Source organism: Pantherophis guttatus, chromosome 6 (assembly GCF_059756535.1).
Source record: "Pantherophis guttatus breed Tessera chromosome 6, ASM5975653v1, whole genome shotgun sequence".
In the NCBI taxonomy this organism is placed as follows: Eukaryota; Metazoa; Chordata; class Lepidosauria; order Squamata; family Colubridae; genus Pantherophis; species Pantherophis guttatus.
The window spans coordinates 60358913-60378608 of NC_142068.1; the positions used below are offsets into that span (position 1 = coordinate 60358913).

The window sequence follows — 19696 nt, forward strand, 5'->3', positions numbered from 1 at the left end:
TGGAGAAGATGATATCTTGCATATCGATCGTCCCCTGGGCCAGATTCCATTCCAGGCCTCTGCAATGGTACCTTTTACCTTTTCAAAAGACGCGTCGCAGCAACTTCTGGCCCCGGGTCCTGCTGCCTCCGGACGTTCGCGATTCCCTACTCTGGTGGATCTCACCATCGTGCTCTCCGGGTGTTCCTTCCATACCCCACCCCAAGTGATGGTCACCACAGACGCACGTCTAGTGGGCTGGGGCGCCTACCTTCGAACACAAGTCACGCAGGGCCGCTGGTCTCAGGCCGAAGCGGCCAACGACATCAATTGGCTGGAGCTTCGTGCAATCAGACTCGCCCTGCTACACTTCCAGCCTCTCGTGGAGGATCAACATGTTCGGATCCTTACGGACAACACAACAGCAAAGGCGCACGTAAATCGCGAAGGGGGCACTCGCCCTTAATGACGGAGGCGACCAAGCTTTTGACTTGGGCAGAACACCACACTCGGTTGTTGATGGCGGATCATATCTCCGGGGCCGACAACCATCAAGAGGATTGGTTCAGCCGACAGCAACTCGATCAAATGGAGTGGCGCCTCCATCCGTCCCTCTTCCGCGAGCTGTCCAACAGGTTCGGCCATCCAATTCTCGACCTTTTCGCACATCCGACCAATGCTCAACTGCCACGCTTCTTCTCCCGGTTCCAGTGCCCCACGGCAGAAGACACCGATGCTCTTCTTTGTCCCTGGCCCCGGGGCCTGCTCTATGCCTTCCCTCCCCTCCCACTCCTGTCGAGGGTGATCCAGAAGAGTCTCCTGGAACAAGCGGACGTCCTCCTTGTCGCCCCCCACTGGCCACGAAGGTCCTGGTTCGCCGACCTGATGGGCCTCTCCGTGGCCCCTCCTTGGCGGATACCGGATCACAAGATCTCTCTCAGCCAGGGGGTCATACTGCATCCAGAGCCACAATGGTTGCAGTTGACAGTCTGACACTTGAGAGGATCCGCCTGACCAAGGACAACCTTTCTGGAGGCGTTATTTCTATCATTCAGGCTTCGAGACGTCCCTCCACGACAAGAATTTACAATGCCACCTGGCGCTCTTTCTGTTCTTGGTGCTCTTCTAGGCATTCTGACCCCACTTCAGCCTCAGCATCCGATGTCCTGGAGTTCCTACACGCTGGCTTCAATAAGGGCCTCGCGGCGAGCACGCTCCGCAGGCACGTGGCTGCATTGGACACTGTCCTTTCCGATTTTCCTAACGCTCCACTTTCTCACAATCGACGTATTAGATCCTTCCTGAGGGGTGCGTCCAAACTCCGCCCTCCCCACATTCATCGCTATCCCTCCTGGGATCTTCCACTTGTCCTCCAAGCCCTCACAACTCCTCCCTTCGAACCCCTGGGATCGGTTGGATTACGTCACCTTACCCTCAAGGTTGTCTTCTTAGTCGCAATAACATCTGCTCGACGAATTTTGGAACTGGCAGCCCTATCTGTCCGGGACGACTTGTGTATATTCCATTCTAATCGAGTCGTCCTTAGGATGGACCCTTCCTTTCTGCCGAAAGTCAATTCGACCTTCCACCGGGCTCAGGAGTTGATCCTCCCGGATTTTTGCCCGGATCCCAGACATCCATTGGAGGACCAGTGGCACACCCTCGACGTTCGCCGAGCCTTACATCGATACATCAAGAGAACCTCGGCCTTCCGTCGTTCAGAAGCCCTCTTTGTTTCGTTTCTTCCGGCGTCTCTCGGCCAGAAAGTATCCGCTACTACCATTGGACGATGGCTAAAAGCCTGCATATGTAAGGCCTACACCGTGTCGGGCAAGCCTCTCCCTGGAAAGGTCCTACCACACTCCACTAGAAGTGCTTCTACCTCCGCTGCGTGGGCAACTCAAGCCTCGGTTTCTGAAATATGCAGAGCTGCCACCTGGACAACCTTGTCTCCTTTCATTAGACATTATAAGATCGACTCCTTTGCGGCAGCTGATGCTTCCTTTGGTCGCCGAATATTGCAATCGATGGCGGCCTCTGTATCTAACCCGGACCTGACTGCTTGCCCCCCCTGAGGTACTTGCTTGGGTATATCCCACGCTTTGGATTCTCCAGGCAGTGTGCTGGAGAACGAACGTTGCTTACCTGAACATTCCTTCTCGGCGCGCTGATGGAGAATCCAACCCTCCCTTCCTAACGGATCCAGGTCCGGTGACTTCGACTACAGCTTACCGTCTGCTGTTCTACCTGTTCTTCGTGAACTAAACTGACATCAGTCGAGCGGAGGAGGCGGAACCGAGGCAGAAAATTTAAAGTGACATACACTCAGTCTCTGACAAACTCAACGTAAACATTACCCACGCTTTGGATTCTCCATCAGCGCGCCGAGAAGGAACGTTCAGGTAAGCAACGTTCGTTCTCCAGTAATTAGTTTAGTTGGACCACTAGTGTCAATTATGTTCAGGCCCTCAAAAGATTTAGAAACAGCCTGTGGTTTGTTGACACTATAATTTCCAACATGAAACAAGATCTTTGAACAGTTTCTTTGTATTTTGTTGGAAAGGCATGATGGAGTTAATCATTATTATAGTAATGAAATCAGTAAAGCCCAGACGCCAGGTGGAAGCAACCAAAACGCTAAAAGAAATTATAATCCAATGATAATCATCTCTCTGAGCATTTCCATTTTGAACCTACTTCTAGAAAAGATTGGAGCCTCCATAAAAGATTTCCTCTGGATCTCATCCCAACACAATACAGCTAATAATCAGATACTCATGAATCACACAGAGAGCATAATATTTTGTAGATTGTGTAGATTGTTCAGCAACATAACCAAAGCAGTTTTTGTTCTATAACCAACCTGAAACTAGATTCAAATGGATCTCGAAAACTGACATTGTCCCCAAATCCCTGGAGGCAAATTTCTGGTGCACAGTTCAGTATTTTGCTTGGCTAAGTAGTTCCCCTTTATGTGTACATAAACACAAACATGTATTCTTCATTCTTCTTTCTAAAATTGCATTCTATTCTAGATAATCCCTTCTTTAACCAAATCCATAATGAGTTTTTCTCCAGGATGGAAATGCAGTATGAAGTTAAGAAACTTACTTTCATCTAAGAAATAATTATATGATCCGAGTAAGCATTTGAGGCAGATACCGTGTTTCCCTGAAAATAAGACTGGGTCTTATATTAATTTTTGCTCCAAAAGATGCATTAGGGCTTATTTTCTGATTAGGCCTTATTTTCAGAGAAATATGGTACTAAAATGTGTTTGTCTGGCTTATTATCGTAACTAGGGCTTATTTTTGGGGTACGGCTTTATATTACAAGCATCCTGAAAAATCATGCTAGGGCTTATTTTCTGGTTGGGTCTTATTTTCGTGGAATCATGGTAGAGTAAATTGGTTTGTTCCCTGCTTCCAATTTTGCCTTTACTGTTTCTAACTTCGTGTGTGAAACTATACAGTATATGCAGCTCTTCAGTATGCTTGCTTTTTTATAACTTTTAGTATTGGACAGAATGTATATCTGCTGCATGTTAATTGGTTGCAATTCTGTTCATTTCTAAAATAATTATATTCTACAACAGAAGACTGAAATAAGACAATCATACATATAGTATGATTTCCATGGGCTTAATAAAAATATTCTAGTTAGTGGTAGAGACAAATTGCTGAAATAGGAGGAGATTATAAGGTTTTGAACTGTTAAATCTCTCTAATGAAATTTGTTCAGTTCAATTGGCCATGGATTCTGCAAGCTCTATCATGCTATGCAAGAAGTTTCCTATTGTTTGAAATATTATATTATATGTAATCTAGTGATCCAATCTAAAATAGCAGGGGAGATAAATTTCTAGGAATCTTTGCTGGAAAAGGTAAAGATTAGAAGGAAAGAAGGATTAACAGCATTTCTTTGTTATTTTTCCATATTTCAGGTGTCTTTTTCAGCTTAGGTTTGACTCCAGTAACTGTGAGTAACATGTAATTTAGGTTTGTATTGGATTATTTTGAAAGTGATATTTGAATTATTTGTTAAATAGATTTTTAGCAACCGATTTTCCACAGTTTCTGAGAGTGCCTTAGTGTTCAAGGCAGTAGGTGTTTAAATGGAAGAAAATAGGAGAATAAATGTGTGCCTTACTTAATTTGCTTTATTTCATTAGTGTAAGAATAAATTTCCGTATTCTTGTTTGCGCCTTGTCCTGCATTTTTGTACCAGTTTTTTCTCCCACTCTTTCCTGTTACTCCAGCAGCATTTTACTATGAATATAATCCATAATTGATTATAAGTAAAGGGAGTTTTATTTGGATAGTTTTGGAGTCAGATGTTTTTTGATGCAAATATGTTCTTTTTTAGCAAATACTACATGTGTTTTAGTTGTCCAATTTGTCATGTTTTTTAGGTTTCAGGTGTATAGTGAGTTGTCGTTCAAGAGTGAATTAATTATATGAATATTTGAGTTAGCATTCCAGCCTAAATAAAGATGTTAAATTGCTGTTCTTTAGAAGATCACTTTTCTTCTTGTGGCATTTATACCAAACAGAAGTAGTTTTTTTTAATGGATTGTATATCTCTACACAACTTTATATATGTTTTACAAGGAAATACTACATTGAAAATTTTCTGCAATCTAGCAATTATACACTTAGGTGCCTAATTAAATAGCTGAACATTGGTATGGGCTTGTGATCAAGCCTATATGGCAGTGATAGCTAACCTTTTTGCCATCGTGTGCCAAAAGTGGGGGAAGCGCAGAGGGGGGTCACACACGCGTGCCCACACCCATAATTTAATGTGTCCCACCCCCGCTTATGTGCGCACGACCCCCTGCGCTCCCCCCGCTTTTGGCACGTGATGGCATGGTGGGCCAGGTAGGCCCATTTTTCACTCTCCCCAGGCCCCAGAGGCTTTCTTGGAGCCTGGGGAGGGCGAAAACAGCCTTCCCCACCCCCCCTGGAGGCCCTCCGGAGGCCGGAAACAACCTGTTTCCTGACTTCTGGTGGGCCCAGAAAGCCCGAAAATCAGCTGGCTGGCACGCACATGCATGTTGGAGCTGAGCTAGGGTGAAAAAAGCCTTCCCCACCCTCCTGGATGCCCTCCAGTGGCAGGAAACAGCCCGTTTCCCAACTTCCAGTGGGCCCGGAAGGCCCGGAAATCAGTTGGCCGGCGCACACATGCATGCTGGGGCTGAGCTAGGGCAACGCTTATGTGCCCACAGATATGGCTCCGCATGCCATAGGTTCCATAGGTTCGTGTGCCATAGGTTCGCCATCACGGCTATATGGTAATAAGAGAATCAAAGCTTTTCTCCACTTTTATTGAACCTGTGGATTTCCACCTGGTAGTCCTGTTCAGAGTGACTTGAAACTTTTTTAAGGAATGATAAATGGGGTCAAATGTCTTTCAACCTATTGGATGAATTTGCAAGTTTCTTTGCATATGGAATTACTCATAATCATTTTTATCTGGACATCAGTTGGGTAAATTTTATTATGGTGAGCAGAACAGCAGCTGGTGCTACAATTTGAGCTTCTCTTGAGCTTGGGAAACTGAATAGGAAGGAACTGAATAGGATTTTCTTTAAGTATATGGACTCGGCCAACTGCAGGATAGTGAAAATAATAGGGGCATTTGCCACCAAATTTTTCATTGTGGATGTTCATAAGTAAATAACTTGGGGCTACATTGATAATCCATTGGCGAAGAACTTCGTTACACATCATTAGCAAATAAAGAAGTCGTCTTCTGTTGGGTTCATACTCTATCAAATAGACAATTTTAAAACACAATTTTAATTGTTTTAACCAATTATAAAAGAGAGCCTTTAAAACAGCCTAAAATGTATATGTGTCCTTGATATGAATAACATATGTGCTCTCCATAACTTTTTAAAAATAATACTACTAACCTGATATAAAACAGCTATCTCTACAATTTTCTACTTCAGTTTTATTTCCGTGTTCAGTGGCCTAACTGAAGTATTTCTATCATTCTATATTGAAGATAACATTCTATATTCTCTTCTGCTTGCGTAAAGGTACTTTCCTTTCATAAATTATTTGTTCATTTCTTTTGTCTTTCATGTTGTCCATACTGTGGCATTTAGTTCAACTTACTTTTGTTTCTCTTTCAGCTTACTTTGACCCTAGAGTGGAATTTATCTCTAGCAGTTACTTTGTTTCTTGGGAAGAGAAAATTCTCATTTCCCTTGAATGGTTTTGGTTTCTTGAAGTTTATTCCCATTAAAAACATTTTTAACAATACTGAAAAAAAAAATAACCTAAATAAAAATTAAATCTATTTTTTTCTTTAAGCAATTTACTATACTCTTGGAATCTTGGGGATTATATTAAAATGAATCTCTAATAAAATGATATTTTTTCCCAGGTAATGCATCACTTTTCTATCAATTAGCTTCTTGTAATACAGGATGGTTGTTTTTCTAAACTCCTATTTTGAAATGGCATATTTTTATACAGTGGATATGTCGTACTAAGACACATGATCTGTATCTTGGAATCATTGAGTTAGAAGGGAACATTTCAGCTTTTAAGTCTAACCTCATGCTCAGCAATCCAAATCCCTGATATTTAGCTGTCGTGTCTCTTGCTAAATCTTTCTTTATTTCTGCAGAGGAGAATTTGGGAAAGTGGCAATTTTCTTATTGTGATCTAGTTGTTTCTGACAATATTAGGACTTTGAAGTTCCATCGCCATTTAATCATTAAATTCAGTATGTAATCTTGGACCCGTAAGATGTTTTCATTCCAATATGAGTCCATCAAAATTTTGAGAGGGTGAAATGTAGGGCAATGTGGGTTTTATTTTGGAATACGAATGGGATAAAAAAAAAGACACTCACAGGTTGTATGCTATGATTAACAAGAATTCAGTAAATAATATATCATCATGCTCAACCATATTCAAGCTACATGCAGGCTGTTGTGAAATCTCCCTAGGCAGGTTGATACAGGATTTCATATTAACTCATTTAAATAAGTATGATGAGGCTGAGATAATTCAGCAGAGTGCTTCCAAAGTCCATTTCAAAGACTTTCTTAGTTAACATATTGTTAGTACAGGCAGATTTGTTATTAAAAACATTTTTAATATATAAAGTTCTTTTCACAGTGGTCATGTACTATGTATAAGCTGATTTATTCTTAAACTATTATGTCTGAATGAAATTGAAAAACACATACACAAATTTCAAAGAGGCAGTTTGCATTCTGTTTCCTAGAGAGATATCATCGAATGACCTATACTTTCAGAGACAACATAGGGAAAAAATCCTATTGCAGCACTGTGTGCATGTTATGTTGTTAGCAGAGAAGCTTTTATTTAATCGCAACTACATTTATTTCCCTAAACAGGATTCCAAGAATCTGAAAGTAAAATTTTATTTAGAAAATTTAAAAATAAAATAAAAATTCTGATACAATTTCCATGTCTCCAGGGGTTGTAGAAGGTGATCTAGCTGCTATTGAAGCTTATAAATCATCAGGAGGAGATATTGCACGGCAACTTACTGCAGATGAAGTACGCTTGTTAAATCGGCCTTCTGCTTTTGATGTGGGATACACACTAGTTCACCTTGCAATACGTTTTCAGAGACAAGATATGTTAGCAGTTCTGCTTACAGAGGTGAGTTTTCATGACTGCTCATTAGTTCGCTCACCAGACTAAATGAATCTGGGTGCCAGTAATAGTTAAAACTTCAGAGTGAGCTGCTTAAAAAAATTAGACTAACAACAGAGTTTTGTTTGATTTGTCTAAATCTGATTATTCAGATAAGATCATTGGACAGTTTTTCATTTAATTTGTAATATAGTTAATTTTCTGAATCAGAAAAAGTGCTGATCCTTCGTGACTAATTTTCTTCTACATGGAGTTAATGGGAACTCTCATGCACTCTAGGGAAGTGCAAATTCCCTCCCCTTGCATTGAAACAACTGTGGGAGACTTACAGCACTAAAACTTTAAAATCCGAAAAGAAAAATATTTCTAAAGCAATAAAAATGGAAATCATAACTGAAATAAAATTATTGTTAAAAGATGGGGAGGGAGGGAACAGGAAGTGTGGGGTGGGGGGGAGTAGGTGGGATTGTCTCTTAATTGTTCCTACCTCAGCACTTCAAATAATGAATCTTGTTAATTTGTTCTTGTTTCTAAGTTGATTGAAAAGTGTCTGTAGAAATAGAAATCTCACGAAGTATATTTTTGTACCTTTTGTACAAACATTGTACCAAACGTTTTGTAATATGTTTATCTTTCAAAGCAAAGAAAGTAACTAAATGTCATCTTACAGGTGTCCCAGCATGCAGCTAAGTGCATTCCTGCTATGGTGTGCCCGGAGCTCACTGAACAAATCCGGCGTGAAATTGCTGCATCGCTTCATCAACGGAAGGGAGATTTTGCTTGCTATTTCCTAACTGACCTTGTTACATTTACGTTACCTGCTGGTAATTACAAGATACTATTAATTTATATTTTAACTGGTTTAAAGAGAGTATAAAAGTATCAACTTCTAATTTTCTTCTGTGGGTGTTGTGGTAAAACTTTCTTGAAGCATTTTTTTCATGTGGAGATACCAAACAAGGTTAACTAATACCGTTCTTGACAGAATTAAGTTTAGATAAATTTTTAGATTTGTTTGGTGATATTTTAATATTTGATTAGAATTATTAGTAAATATTTTATGCAAGTGTTACAATTCTCCATAACGATGGGAACAGCAGTCAGGAATGGGTTAAGTCCGTCTGTCAGCTGATAGGACTGACAGATGGATTAACCCATTCCTGACTGCTGTTCCCACCACCCCGAGAACGAGCGTATCAGGTAAGCAACGCCCCTTCTGTTTCAGATTCTGGTACTTGTTGAGAAAATATCTGAAATATCTGTTCTTTGTTATTGGCTGATGAATACAGATAGTCTTTGACTTATAACTGTTCATTTAACAACTATTCAAACTTAGAATGGCTTTGGAAAAAGTGACTTTTGACCTGAATTGCACTTATGATCGTTGTATCACACTGCGGTCATTTGATTGCAATTTGGATCCTTGTTAACTGGCTTGCATTTACAACCATGTGCAATAGCCTGTAATTGTGATCATGATTTGTGACCAAATACCCATTAGAGAAACAGGATTTGGTTAATGACCATAACAATTGCAGTGATTCACTTAATGACTGCTGTAAAAATTATTGTAACATAGAGTCCGACCACAATGACTCATGATGGAAATTCTGGCCCCAATTGTGATTGCAAGAACTACCTGTTGTAAGGACTACTGCTGTTTGAGAAAGGATTTTTGTGATTATGTAATAAGTACAGGGATAGATTTTCTTCCAAAGAAATTTCATTTGGGACTGAAATTGATGAGATAGTGGAATAGGGAAGTAGTGTACTATATGATTCATATAATAAAGTAGATGTAGTTTGGATATAGCAGGGACGCGGTGACTCAGTGGCTAAGACGCAGAGCTTGTGGATCGAAAGATCGGCAGTTTAGCAGTTTGAATCCCTAGTGCTACGTAACGGGGGTGAGCTCCCGTTACTTGTCCGAGCTTCTGCCAACCTAGCAGTTCAAAAGCACGTAAAAAATGCAAGTAGAAAAATAGGGACCACTTTTGGTGGGAAGGTAACAGTGTCGCATGTGCCTTTGGCATTTAGTCATGCCGGCCACATGACCACGGAGACGTCTCGGATGTCTCTGTGGTCTTCAAAGCTCTTTGGCTTTGAAATGGAGATGAGCACCGCCCCCTAGAGTCAGGAACAACTAGCACATATGTGTAGGGGAACCTTTATCTTCACCTTTATAGTTTGGATATGCAAACAACATCCTGAAAGGAACTAGAGTTTATTTTGCTCAGTGATTAATAATTGTAACTGTAAGCACATGCGACTTATATGTGTATTCTCCTCTTTTGTCACTACCTTTTCCTTTTCCTTTTCCTTTGGTTTTTGTTTATTTGTTTATTTTCCCCTTTATTATTACAACTCTTGTGTTTAGGTTGTAAGCTGTGAGCAGAAACTGACTGCTACAAAGATAATTTTATTATTCCTATCTTAAAACAAAGCAAATTAATCCAAAAACTAAAATTAATAAAATAGAATTAGTAGTCTAAGTCCCAAGTGGCAGATTTATTACATTTGAACCATTTGTTGCTGCATTTTCAGTATAGCCATACAAAATTTGACATTACCACAGTGGGAGTCTAAAAGAACAAAATGAGTGTAATATATTACTATCTTTTCTGGAAGATGTCACAAAAGAGTAGCATGTAAAAAATGCAGGAATCATATTTTGGACAGGTAGGCAGTTTCCTTCCATTAGTAAATCCTCCCTGTAATAGTACCTTGTAGTACCTTGTGCCCAATGGTGAAATCTGAACCGATTTGCTACCAGTTTGCTGGTCGCGCATGCGTACTGCACACCAAGCATGTGCTGCACGCACAGGTGCACAGTACGCACCAAAAGGAGGCTTGGGAAGGTAAGTAGAATGGGGGAGGGGGGGAAATCAGTGATCTTGGGAACCTTTTTAAAAACTTTTTTAAAGCATTTTTTACTACCTATTTGCTCAAACCGGTAGTAAAAAAATGCTTAAAAAATAATAAATTTTTTTTGATGATCAGCTGAGCGACGCATGATCATTGGAATTAAAAAAAAAAACTTTTTAAAGCATCCAGAGATCCGGTAGTAAAAAAAATGGTTAAAAAGTAAAAAAAAAAAAGTTCCGACGATTGTGTGTCGCTCAGTTGATTGTCGGAACTTTTTTTTTACATTTTTTAATTACCGGTTCGGTGAACCAGTAGCATTTTTTACTACTGATTTGGGTGAACCGGTCTAAACCGGTAACATTTCATCCCTGCTTGTGCCTAATTTAAAAAAAAAATCTTCTATAACCTTGGGAAGGTTAAAATGTATAAATAGCCTGCAAATAGCATGCTCCTTTTGCAATCAGGACTTTTCTGTTCCTGGATAGGGTGATAGCTTCAGTTTGATATTTAATATTATCCAGTCTTTGAAGGGCTGTCTTTTTTGCCTTTTCAGAGCTGTATGATTGAAGGAAATCTCTGTGACTTATTACTGTTTAAATTTTAACTATTTGGGTATTCTCTTGAAAGACTGTATTCTTTCATTTAGTGACTATTAAGTTACAGACAGGGTGGATTTGATTTAAATCAAGTCGATTTAAATCATGATTTAAATCATGAGTTAAATCACTAGTAAAAAGGCTTGATTTAAATCATAATTTTTAAAGAGCAACTGTCATTTGCTGTGAAATTGTGTGACTGCATCAATGGAGTGCATGTTATCTCAGTTTGCAGAGCTCGGATTCATTGAATGAGTTTATCAAAAATGTAAATATTGCAGAATATACAGCCTCATGCTACATAACTAAGCTCCATTTAATGCTGAATAAACTAAATTATTAATGTATCTTAAATAGAAAACTATCTTTAGATAGATTTTAATTCCAAAAGCATTTTATTAAAATAAATTTGAAAAAAATAAAAAAAATCCGATTTAACTAAAAATAACATTTTTTAAATTTTTTTAAAAAAATCATTGATTTTTATCCACCCTGGTTACAACGGCACTTCAAAAAGGAACTTATGACCGTTCTTCATACTTACAACCGTTGCAGCATCCCCAGAGTCACGTGATCAAAATATAAACATTGGCAACTGTCTCATATTTATGATGGTTGCAATGTATTGGGGTCGTGTAATCACCTTTTGTGACCTTTTGACAAGCAAAGTCAATGGAGAAGCCAGTTTCACTTAACTGTTATTAACTTAACAGCTGCAATGATTCACTTAACAGTGGAAAGAAAAGTCATAAAATGGGATAAAATTCACTTAACAAAGTTTCACTTAGCAACAAAAATTTTGGGCTCAATTGTGGTCATACAATTGACTATCTGTACTGTTTTCTAGCTATTCACATTATATAATACCTCTCTCATCCTCATTCAGCAATCATTCAGCCCCCCATTCACAAACTTTTTCTCTTCATTCTTACCAAGCTCCCTTTTTTAAACTTCTAATTTGTTTGACTGTACATACTTTTGGTATATTGTATAACAGAATAACAGAGTTGAAAGGGACCTTGGAGGTCTTCTAGTCCAACCCCCTGCTTAGGCAGGAAACTCTACACCACTTCAGACAAATGGTTGTCTAATCTCTTCTTAAAAACATCCAGTGTTGGAGCATTCACAACTTCTGGAGGCAAGTTGTTCCACTGATTAATTGTTCTAACTGTCAGGAAATTTCTCCTTAGTTCTAGGTTGCTTCTCTCCTTGATTAGTTTCAACCCATTGCTTCTTGTCTTACCCTCAGGTGCTTTAGAGAATAGCTTGACTCCCTCTTCTTCGTGGCAGCCCCTGAGATATTGGAACACTGCTCTCATGTTTTCCCCAGACCTTCTTTTCATTGAACTACTAGAAATACCCAGTTCCTGCAACCGTTCTATATATGTTTTAGCCTCCAGTTCCCTAATCATCTTTGTTGCTCTTCTCTGCACTCTTTCTAGAGTCTCCACATCTTTTTTACATCGTGGCAACCAAAACTGGATGCAGTATTCTAAGTGTGGACTTACCAAGGCATTATAAAGTGGTATTAACACTTCATGTGATCTTGATTCTATCCCTCTGTTTATGCAGCCTAGAACTGTGTTGGCTTTTTTGGCAGCTGCTGCACACTGCTGGTTCATATTTAAATGATTGTCCACTAGGAGTCCAAGATCCCTCTCACAGTTACTACTATTGAGCAAGATACCACATATACTGTACCTGTGCATTTTGTTTTTCTTGCCTAAATGAAGAACCTTACTTTTTTCACCATTGAATTTCATTTTGTTACCATGTTTCCCTGAAAATAAGACAGGGTCTTATTTTCTTTTGGGCTTCAAAATAAGCACTTGGGCTTATTTTCGGGGAGATCTTACTTTTTTAAAGTGCTACTGCTGGTCCCACTCTCTCCGTCATGCTGTCTGTTCCCCAGAAGCAGCAATGGAAGGCATGCAGGCATGCAGGCTGGCGTTCAGCAGCTCAAAAACGGCAGGCGAGGCGACACAGGCAGCCGCTCCTAAAGGGGCCTTGGCAGGCTGGTGGCCTGGGATGATTCAAGCCAGCCAGCCAGGAGCAGTCCCACAGCGCTGCCGAGCGCAGCACTGCCAGGAGGGCAAAGAGACCAGCAGCAGCATGGGCAGCCTCTTGGCCATTTAAAGACTTGTGGATTTCAACTCCCAGAACTTCCCACAGCCCCCCCCGCATCAGCTCCTTCCCCTTTCTGGGTTGGGGTAGCTCCCACCCACCGGGTCCATTGGGGTTGGAAGTTCAATCGCACCCCATGAGGGAGCCTCCATCAGCTGAGCCAGCACGGGCCGGGAGCTGCCTCTCATTCTGTCTCTCTGTGGAGGCCCCCCAGTGCAGTGCTCAGACCTGCGGATCAAACCTCCGCCTTCCCTGTGCAGGATTGCAAGGCTGGAGGCTTTGCCTTGCTCCGACCAGCAGAAAAATCCCCCCCCCCATTTCCCTGCCGATCATTCTATCCTTGGGGAGCTCTGCACAGACACACATCCCAAAAATGCTCCCTCCGAAGCCTTCAGCCTTGCAATCCTACACAGGGAAGGCGGAGGTTTGCTCAGAAACCATGGCAGAGCATTGCACTAGGAGGCCTCCGCAGAGAGACAGAATGAGAGACAGCTCCCAGCCTGTGCTGCCTCAGCTGATCCATGGGCCGCAATTAAGGTGCTGAGCTTCCATAAGGTGACTAGGGAAGGAAAGGGCTGCCTCCTGGGCTTCCCATGCCAACCCCTTCACTAGGACTTATTTTCAGGGGAGGACGCCCAATATTCAAGTCTGTCAAGATCCTTCTGTATCTTAAGCCTATCTTCCAGAGTGTTGGCTATTCCTGCTACTTGGTGTCGTCTGCAAATTTGATGAGTTCCCCATCTATCCCCTCGTCCAAATCTTTGATGAAGATGTTGAAGAGTACTGGGCCTAAAACAGAGCCTTGGGGTACCCCACTGCATACTTCCCTCCATGTAGATGCAGTTCCATTGAGGACTACACGTTGAGTGCGGTTGGTCAGCCAGTTATGAATCCATCTGATGGTGATGCTATCTAACCCACATTTTTCTATTTTATCTAGTAGTAGCTTATGGTCTACTTTATTAAATGCCTTACTCAAGTCCAAGTAAATTATATCGATAACATTCCTCTGGTCCACTAATTTTGTTACTTTGTCAAAGAATACAATAAGATTAGTCTGACATGATCTGTTTTTGACAAACCCATGTTGGCTTTTGGTTATTACTTTGTTTGCTTCTAGGTATTTGCTGATTCGTTGCTTGATTATCTTTTACAGAATCTTCCCTGGTATTGAGGTCAGGCTGATAGATTTGTAGTTTCCTGGGTCTATTTTTCCCCCCCTTTTTTAAGATGGGAACTACATCAGCTCTTTTCCAGTCCTCTGGCAATTCCCCGGTGCTCCAGGAACTTTGAAAGATATAGTTCAGTGGTTCTGAAATCTCCTCTGCCAGTTCTTTCAGAATCTTGGGGTGTAGCCCATCCGGTCCTGGTGATTTGAACTTGTCTAGGGTAGACAGGTGCTCTTTTACCATTTTCTTCCCTATTTTAACTTGTGTTCCTAATCTGTTTTTTGTGATGATTTTGATAGGTTGGACTGCATTTTCCCTTTGTGTAAAGACAGTTGCAAAAAACGAGTTAAGTAGTTCTGCTTTCTCCCTGTTGCTTGTCAGCTTCCTGCCACTTTCTCCCAGCAATGAACCAATTGTTTCCTTGACTTTTTTCTTGTTTTTAACATGTTGGAAGAAGATTTTTTTGTTATTTTTTACTTTTGTCGCAAGCCTTTGTTGTGAAAGCTAAGGCCTCATTGTGAGCCTTAGCTTTCCTCACTTGATCTTTGCAGGGTTGGGCTATTTGCTGATATTCTGCCTTAGTTATGTGCCCCTCTTTCCACTTTTTATACTTTTTTATTTTTTATTTATTTATTTATTTATAATTAAATTTATATACTGCCCTACTCCCGAAGGACTCAGGGCGGTGACCCATCATAGCTTTGTCAACCTAGGATTCACATAACAGTGCTTAATAAGACAAAAAAGAATAGATAGACTAGGCCAGTGATGGCTAACCTTTTTGCCATCGCATGCCAGGAGGGGGGGCGGGGGGGTCATGCACACCAATAATTTTATGCGCCCTGCGCATGCGCATGCAACTCCCCCTCTCCCCCCCTGCTCCTGGCATGCGATGGCCTGGTAGGCCTGGTTATCTTTCTTACCTGGTTCCAGATCCTCTCTATCTGGGAAGGGCGAAAACAGCCTTTCTCACTCCCACGGAGGCCCTCCAAAGGTCTGAAATGGCCCATTTCCCAACTCCTGGTGGAACAGGAAGTGACGTTTTTTGCTGTCCCCAGCCTTTCTAGCAGTCTCTGGAGGCTGGGGACAGCAAAAAAGTCACTTCCTGTCCCCCCCCAGGCCTCCGGAGGCAGGAAACACCCTACTTCTGGTGGGCCCAGAAGGCCTGAAAATCAGCTGGCCGGCATGCACATGCGTGCCAGAGCTCAGCTGGCATGCCCACTGATATGGCTACACGTGCCACCTGTGGCACGCATGCCATAGGTTTGCCATCATGGGACTAGGCTATCGGTTGTTCTCAAATTCATGTCACTTGCAGCATTCCTTGCTTACGGTAGGGCATAATTCCGGTCAATTCTCAGTCACTGAGGATGGACCTATCAGAAAAAGGTTAACTTGACCTTTTTTAGATGGAAAACCGGGCTTAGTCTTACATCTATGGAGGAAAACCCTCCTCATTAGTCTTAGTTTTGCTGAGATTTTCCTTGGGCTAGATATTCACAAGGCAGAGAAAAAAAAAAGTTCACAGCCACAGCTTTACCGATATTCCATATAGCATTATCAGTCAATGTGGATTTATTTGGTCTGTTTTCCAACCCTATTAAGATTTTTACACAGACCAACTCCACAATGTCTCTGAATAGTTTACAATTAAAGAATTAAGAGGAAAACAATATATGTCAAAGAGAAAGGGGATAATCATCTGAAAGATGAACCTTATAAAACAAAAAGAACAAAAGGATAAAAAAACCAAAGAGATTTTTAACCACTAGATAGCCTGGGATGGTTTCTGACCATCCCAGGCTATCTATATGTTTGCCTCTCTCCCATTGTTTCAAGCTGGCTCACTAGATCTATCAGAGAGGGTGTGCTGTGGGTCCCTTCTATTAAATAATGTCATCATTTTGGACTCGAGAGTTGTACCTTTTCGGTGGCAGTTCCTGTTCTATGGAACAGCAATCCCTAGACATCTGAAAGGTACCAGCCATGTTAGTCCTTCAAAAGACTCCAAAGAAAATGCTGTTTCCCCAGGCATTTGGACTAGGAAGTTAGGTGAGCTTTGCTGCTGATTTAGCTTTTCACTAAAGAAGAAATGGGCCGGTGAGGCAGGTGTAGGGGTGTGCGAGACTTGTTACAACTGTCCAAAGGTAAGTAGTAGGAGCTCCACCACCCCTTCCCCCTCAGCTTAACTTTTACCAGTGTACTCTGGAGTGGGCGGGATCTTAATTAGGGCTTATTTTGGGGGTAGGGCTTATATTGGGCACATATGTAAAAATCAAGCTACGACTTACTTTCAGGATAGGTCGTATTTTCGGGGAAACGGTACCATCGTTCAAGTTCTGATTTCTCCTCTTGTTATTACTTCACCTTATATAAAAATGTGTATTCCATTAATCCCCCTCTCTCTAGTTTCCATCCCTATTCTAACTTTTAATTATGCCACTATTACATTTAAAAATATTCCCTTTCTATCCATCGTCTCTTGCCCGCTTTAAAGCTTTAATTGTTTGTTTCTTAGCTTGCCTCCCATATTCCTCTCTTGGATCTTTATCTCTATCTGCTTCTACATCTTGACCAATCATTTTAAACATTTCTCTCTTCTCTGCCCTTTTCCATTGCTAATTTTCAAAATATCTACCCTTGCCCCTATCGCTCTTCCAAAAAAGTCTTCCTGCAACTCCAGTTCCTTTTTTAATTCCCTTAAAGTACTCCTCCCTCAGCTTATTTCATCAGTCATTATTGTTTTTGTTGTTATCTCCTTTTTGTCATCTTCTTTTATTTGTTGGTTTGTCTGTTCTGTTTTTTCATCTACTCTTTCAATTGGCTCCTCTTCCTGAGTGTCTTGGTCACTCCTTGTCCTTTGTATCATGTTTTCCAGCTCCCTAACTATGCATTTTATTCATAATCTCCTTGTATCTTCTTGTCAAAGTATCAAAACTTTGAATTTCCGAATTCAAAGTATTAAGGATGCTTAATGCTGTCTTCCCAAATTCCACTTATTTCTTGCTGGTGGAGCATCTCGTTTAGTTTTATTTTATCCCTCTTTTGTCCAATAATCCAAAAACCATATATTCAAACCTAAAGTCACTTCTCAAAAAGTTTGATATTCATAAAACTTGCTATCCCAAAGCTGATTGACCTGTTCCTCTGGATAGTCTCAAAAATTTTTCCCAGAACTTTCATAAGTCCCTCTATCAATTCAGTCTTGTGTTGTAGCCTTCAGGGGTCACTTTAATAATAATGTCTTTCTTATTCTGACATTTAAATTGCCAATAGCCAAGTATTTCAGGATTTTGGGAATATGTTATGCCTTCCTTTTGTCAGCAGGTCAAATTTCAATATTAACCAGTTTTATCCAATTTTAATGGTAACAATCAAAATATAAAGATGATGTTACTATTTTAAGTAAATAGTTCCAGCATTTTGAAATGCCTATCCAAACGCCTGTCCAATTTAGAAATCCAATTTTCTGTGTTTTTAAAGGTTTTTCCTCTCTCCCTTTGATTCTTTTTCCTACAATTTTGAAATTCTTCTCAAAATGTTAAATTGCTGCTTTTAAAAATAGCAGTGAGCCTCTCTTTTCTTTTGGATATTCTTTTGGTTTCGTTTAGTTTTAAGTAAAAAGAATTCTTCTCACCCAGTTCCAGACACTGTTCACCAACTCTGTTCCAGTACAGTTCTTAGGTGTTTCTTGCCTGTCCCAGCTTCGTGGCAACTGTCTTTAGGCTGCCCCTTCTCCTCGCCATGGCATAGAGGGAAAAAAGCCCGGGGTTCAGCAGCAGAGTTGCGCCCCTCCTTAGCTTCGCTGCCCCTACAAGGCGGCTTTGGCTCCTGTTGGAGCCCACAAACAGGGAGAACTTGGCACAGGGAATGTGGAAACCCATTCCCTGCGTCTGATATCGCTGCGACATCAGCCGGACAAGACTGATTTGGAACTTTTCTTCAGGTACTCCATGTCAAGCCCACTCTCAGGAATTTTTTTTCCAGTTCAACAGAGCCTAAACAGGCATTCTATTTGAAACCTCTATTATGACTATAGCAAGCATTTCATTTTTTGTGCTTTCAGATTATTTGTAAAAAGTAATTTCATCAATATAAACTCATTATGTTTGAGTTATATATTTTTGTTGCAAAAGAGTTTTTGGAAGAGGCTTTGAAAGCAGAATACCTCTTGTCTCCAATTCTCCAATTATACTTAATTTGTTCTGATTCATTGGAGTATGTAATGCAAAACAATTTGGCTACACTACTAAATGAAAATAATTATTTTTGGTGCATCTCTTTGGCTAAGTCGGGTGGGCCAAGAAAGGGAGCAAGAATAATGTTACTTGAATTAATAAGGAGCTTTTTCTATTGAGTGTCTTAATAGAATTTTCAAGCCTACTTTCCTAAACTCATTTTGTCTAGAAGCTCTAATTAACAGGTTTGTGTTATTTATTATGTTTACTGCACAAATATGTTACTATTTCAAGGGAGTCATATAAATTAAAAAATACTTTTAATTAGTTTTACTCTGATCAAACTCGTCTATATCTTATATAATGGAAAATATATTTACTATTCAATGCATAACATGAATTCAGGTAGGACAAATGGTAAAGTTTGCGATTATTTTATAACGCATAATTAATATGATTGCAACTTACATTTTAAGTACTTTTATTTTTCATCTTTAACAAATAACATTTATACATAGATTTATACAAGAATTTTGCATTGTCAAATTCAGTTGTACACTATGTTGTTCAGTAAATATATAGCCTGAGTGGATTTATCAAGAAACATTTTAAATCTATAGAGAAGTAATTTTTTAGGTTTTGGAACTGGCATTCCAAAAAAATAATCAAGACACTATCTCTTTATAGTAATAATGCACAGTCTTTTACAAGTTGCATTTTAAAATTTAAGTAGGGCCAGCAGAGAAAATCTAGATTTAATTTAATTTAAATTATATATATTACCCATCTATTATATATTTTTCTTTAAGTTATATTAAAATACATTATTGGAAACAATTTCAGAACGTCCTAGGTCAATGATGGCCAACCTTTTTGCCATCGCATGCCAGAGGGAGGGATCACGTGCGCGTGCCCACACCCATAATTCTATGCGCCCCTGCATGCGCATGGGACCCCTCCCGCTCCCCGCTCCCCGCACTCCTGGCACGTGATGGCCTGGTAGGCCCGTTTTTCTTTCTCACCTGGCTCTAGGGCCTCTCTAGTAATCTGGGGAGGGCGAAAACTGCCTCCCCCCCAGGAGGTCCTCCGGAGGCCAAAAACAGCCTGTTTAACAACTTCCAGTGGGACTGGTACGCCCG

At 40.5% G+C, this 19696-nt stretch overlaps 1 protein-coding gene across 5 annotated transcripts in view; it reads left to right on the forward strand.

Moving 5' to 3' along the window:
* Positions 1-19696, forward strand: part of ZRANB1 (zinc finger RANBP2-type containing 1) — a 62659-nt gene that overhangs the window by 24737 nt on the left and 18226 nt on the right. For all 5 annotated transcript variants that reach the window (XM_034436428.3, XM_034436426.3, XM_087871630.1 and 2 more), the window contains 2 exons: positions 7444-7631; positions 8296-8449. In XM_034436428.3, coding sequence (XP_034292319.1) covers positions 7444-7631; positions 8296-8449 — 342 coding nt within the window. The remainder of the gene's footprint in view (positions 1-7443; positions 7632-8295; positions 8450-19696) is intronic.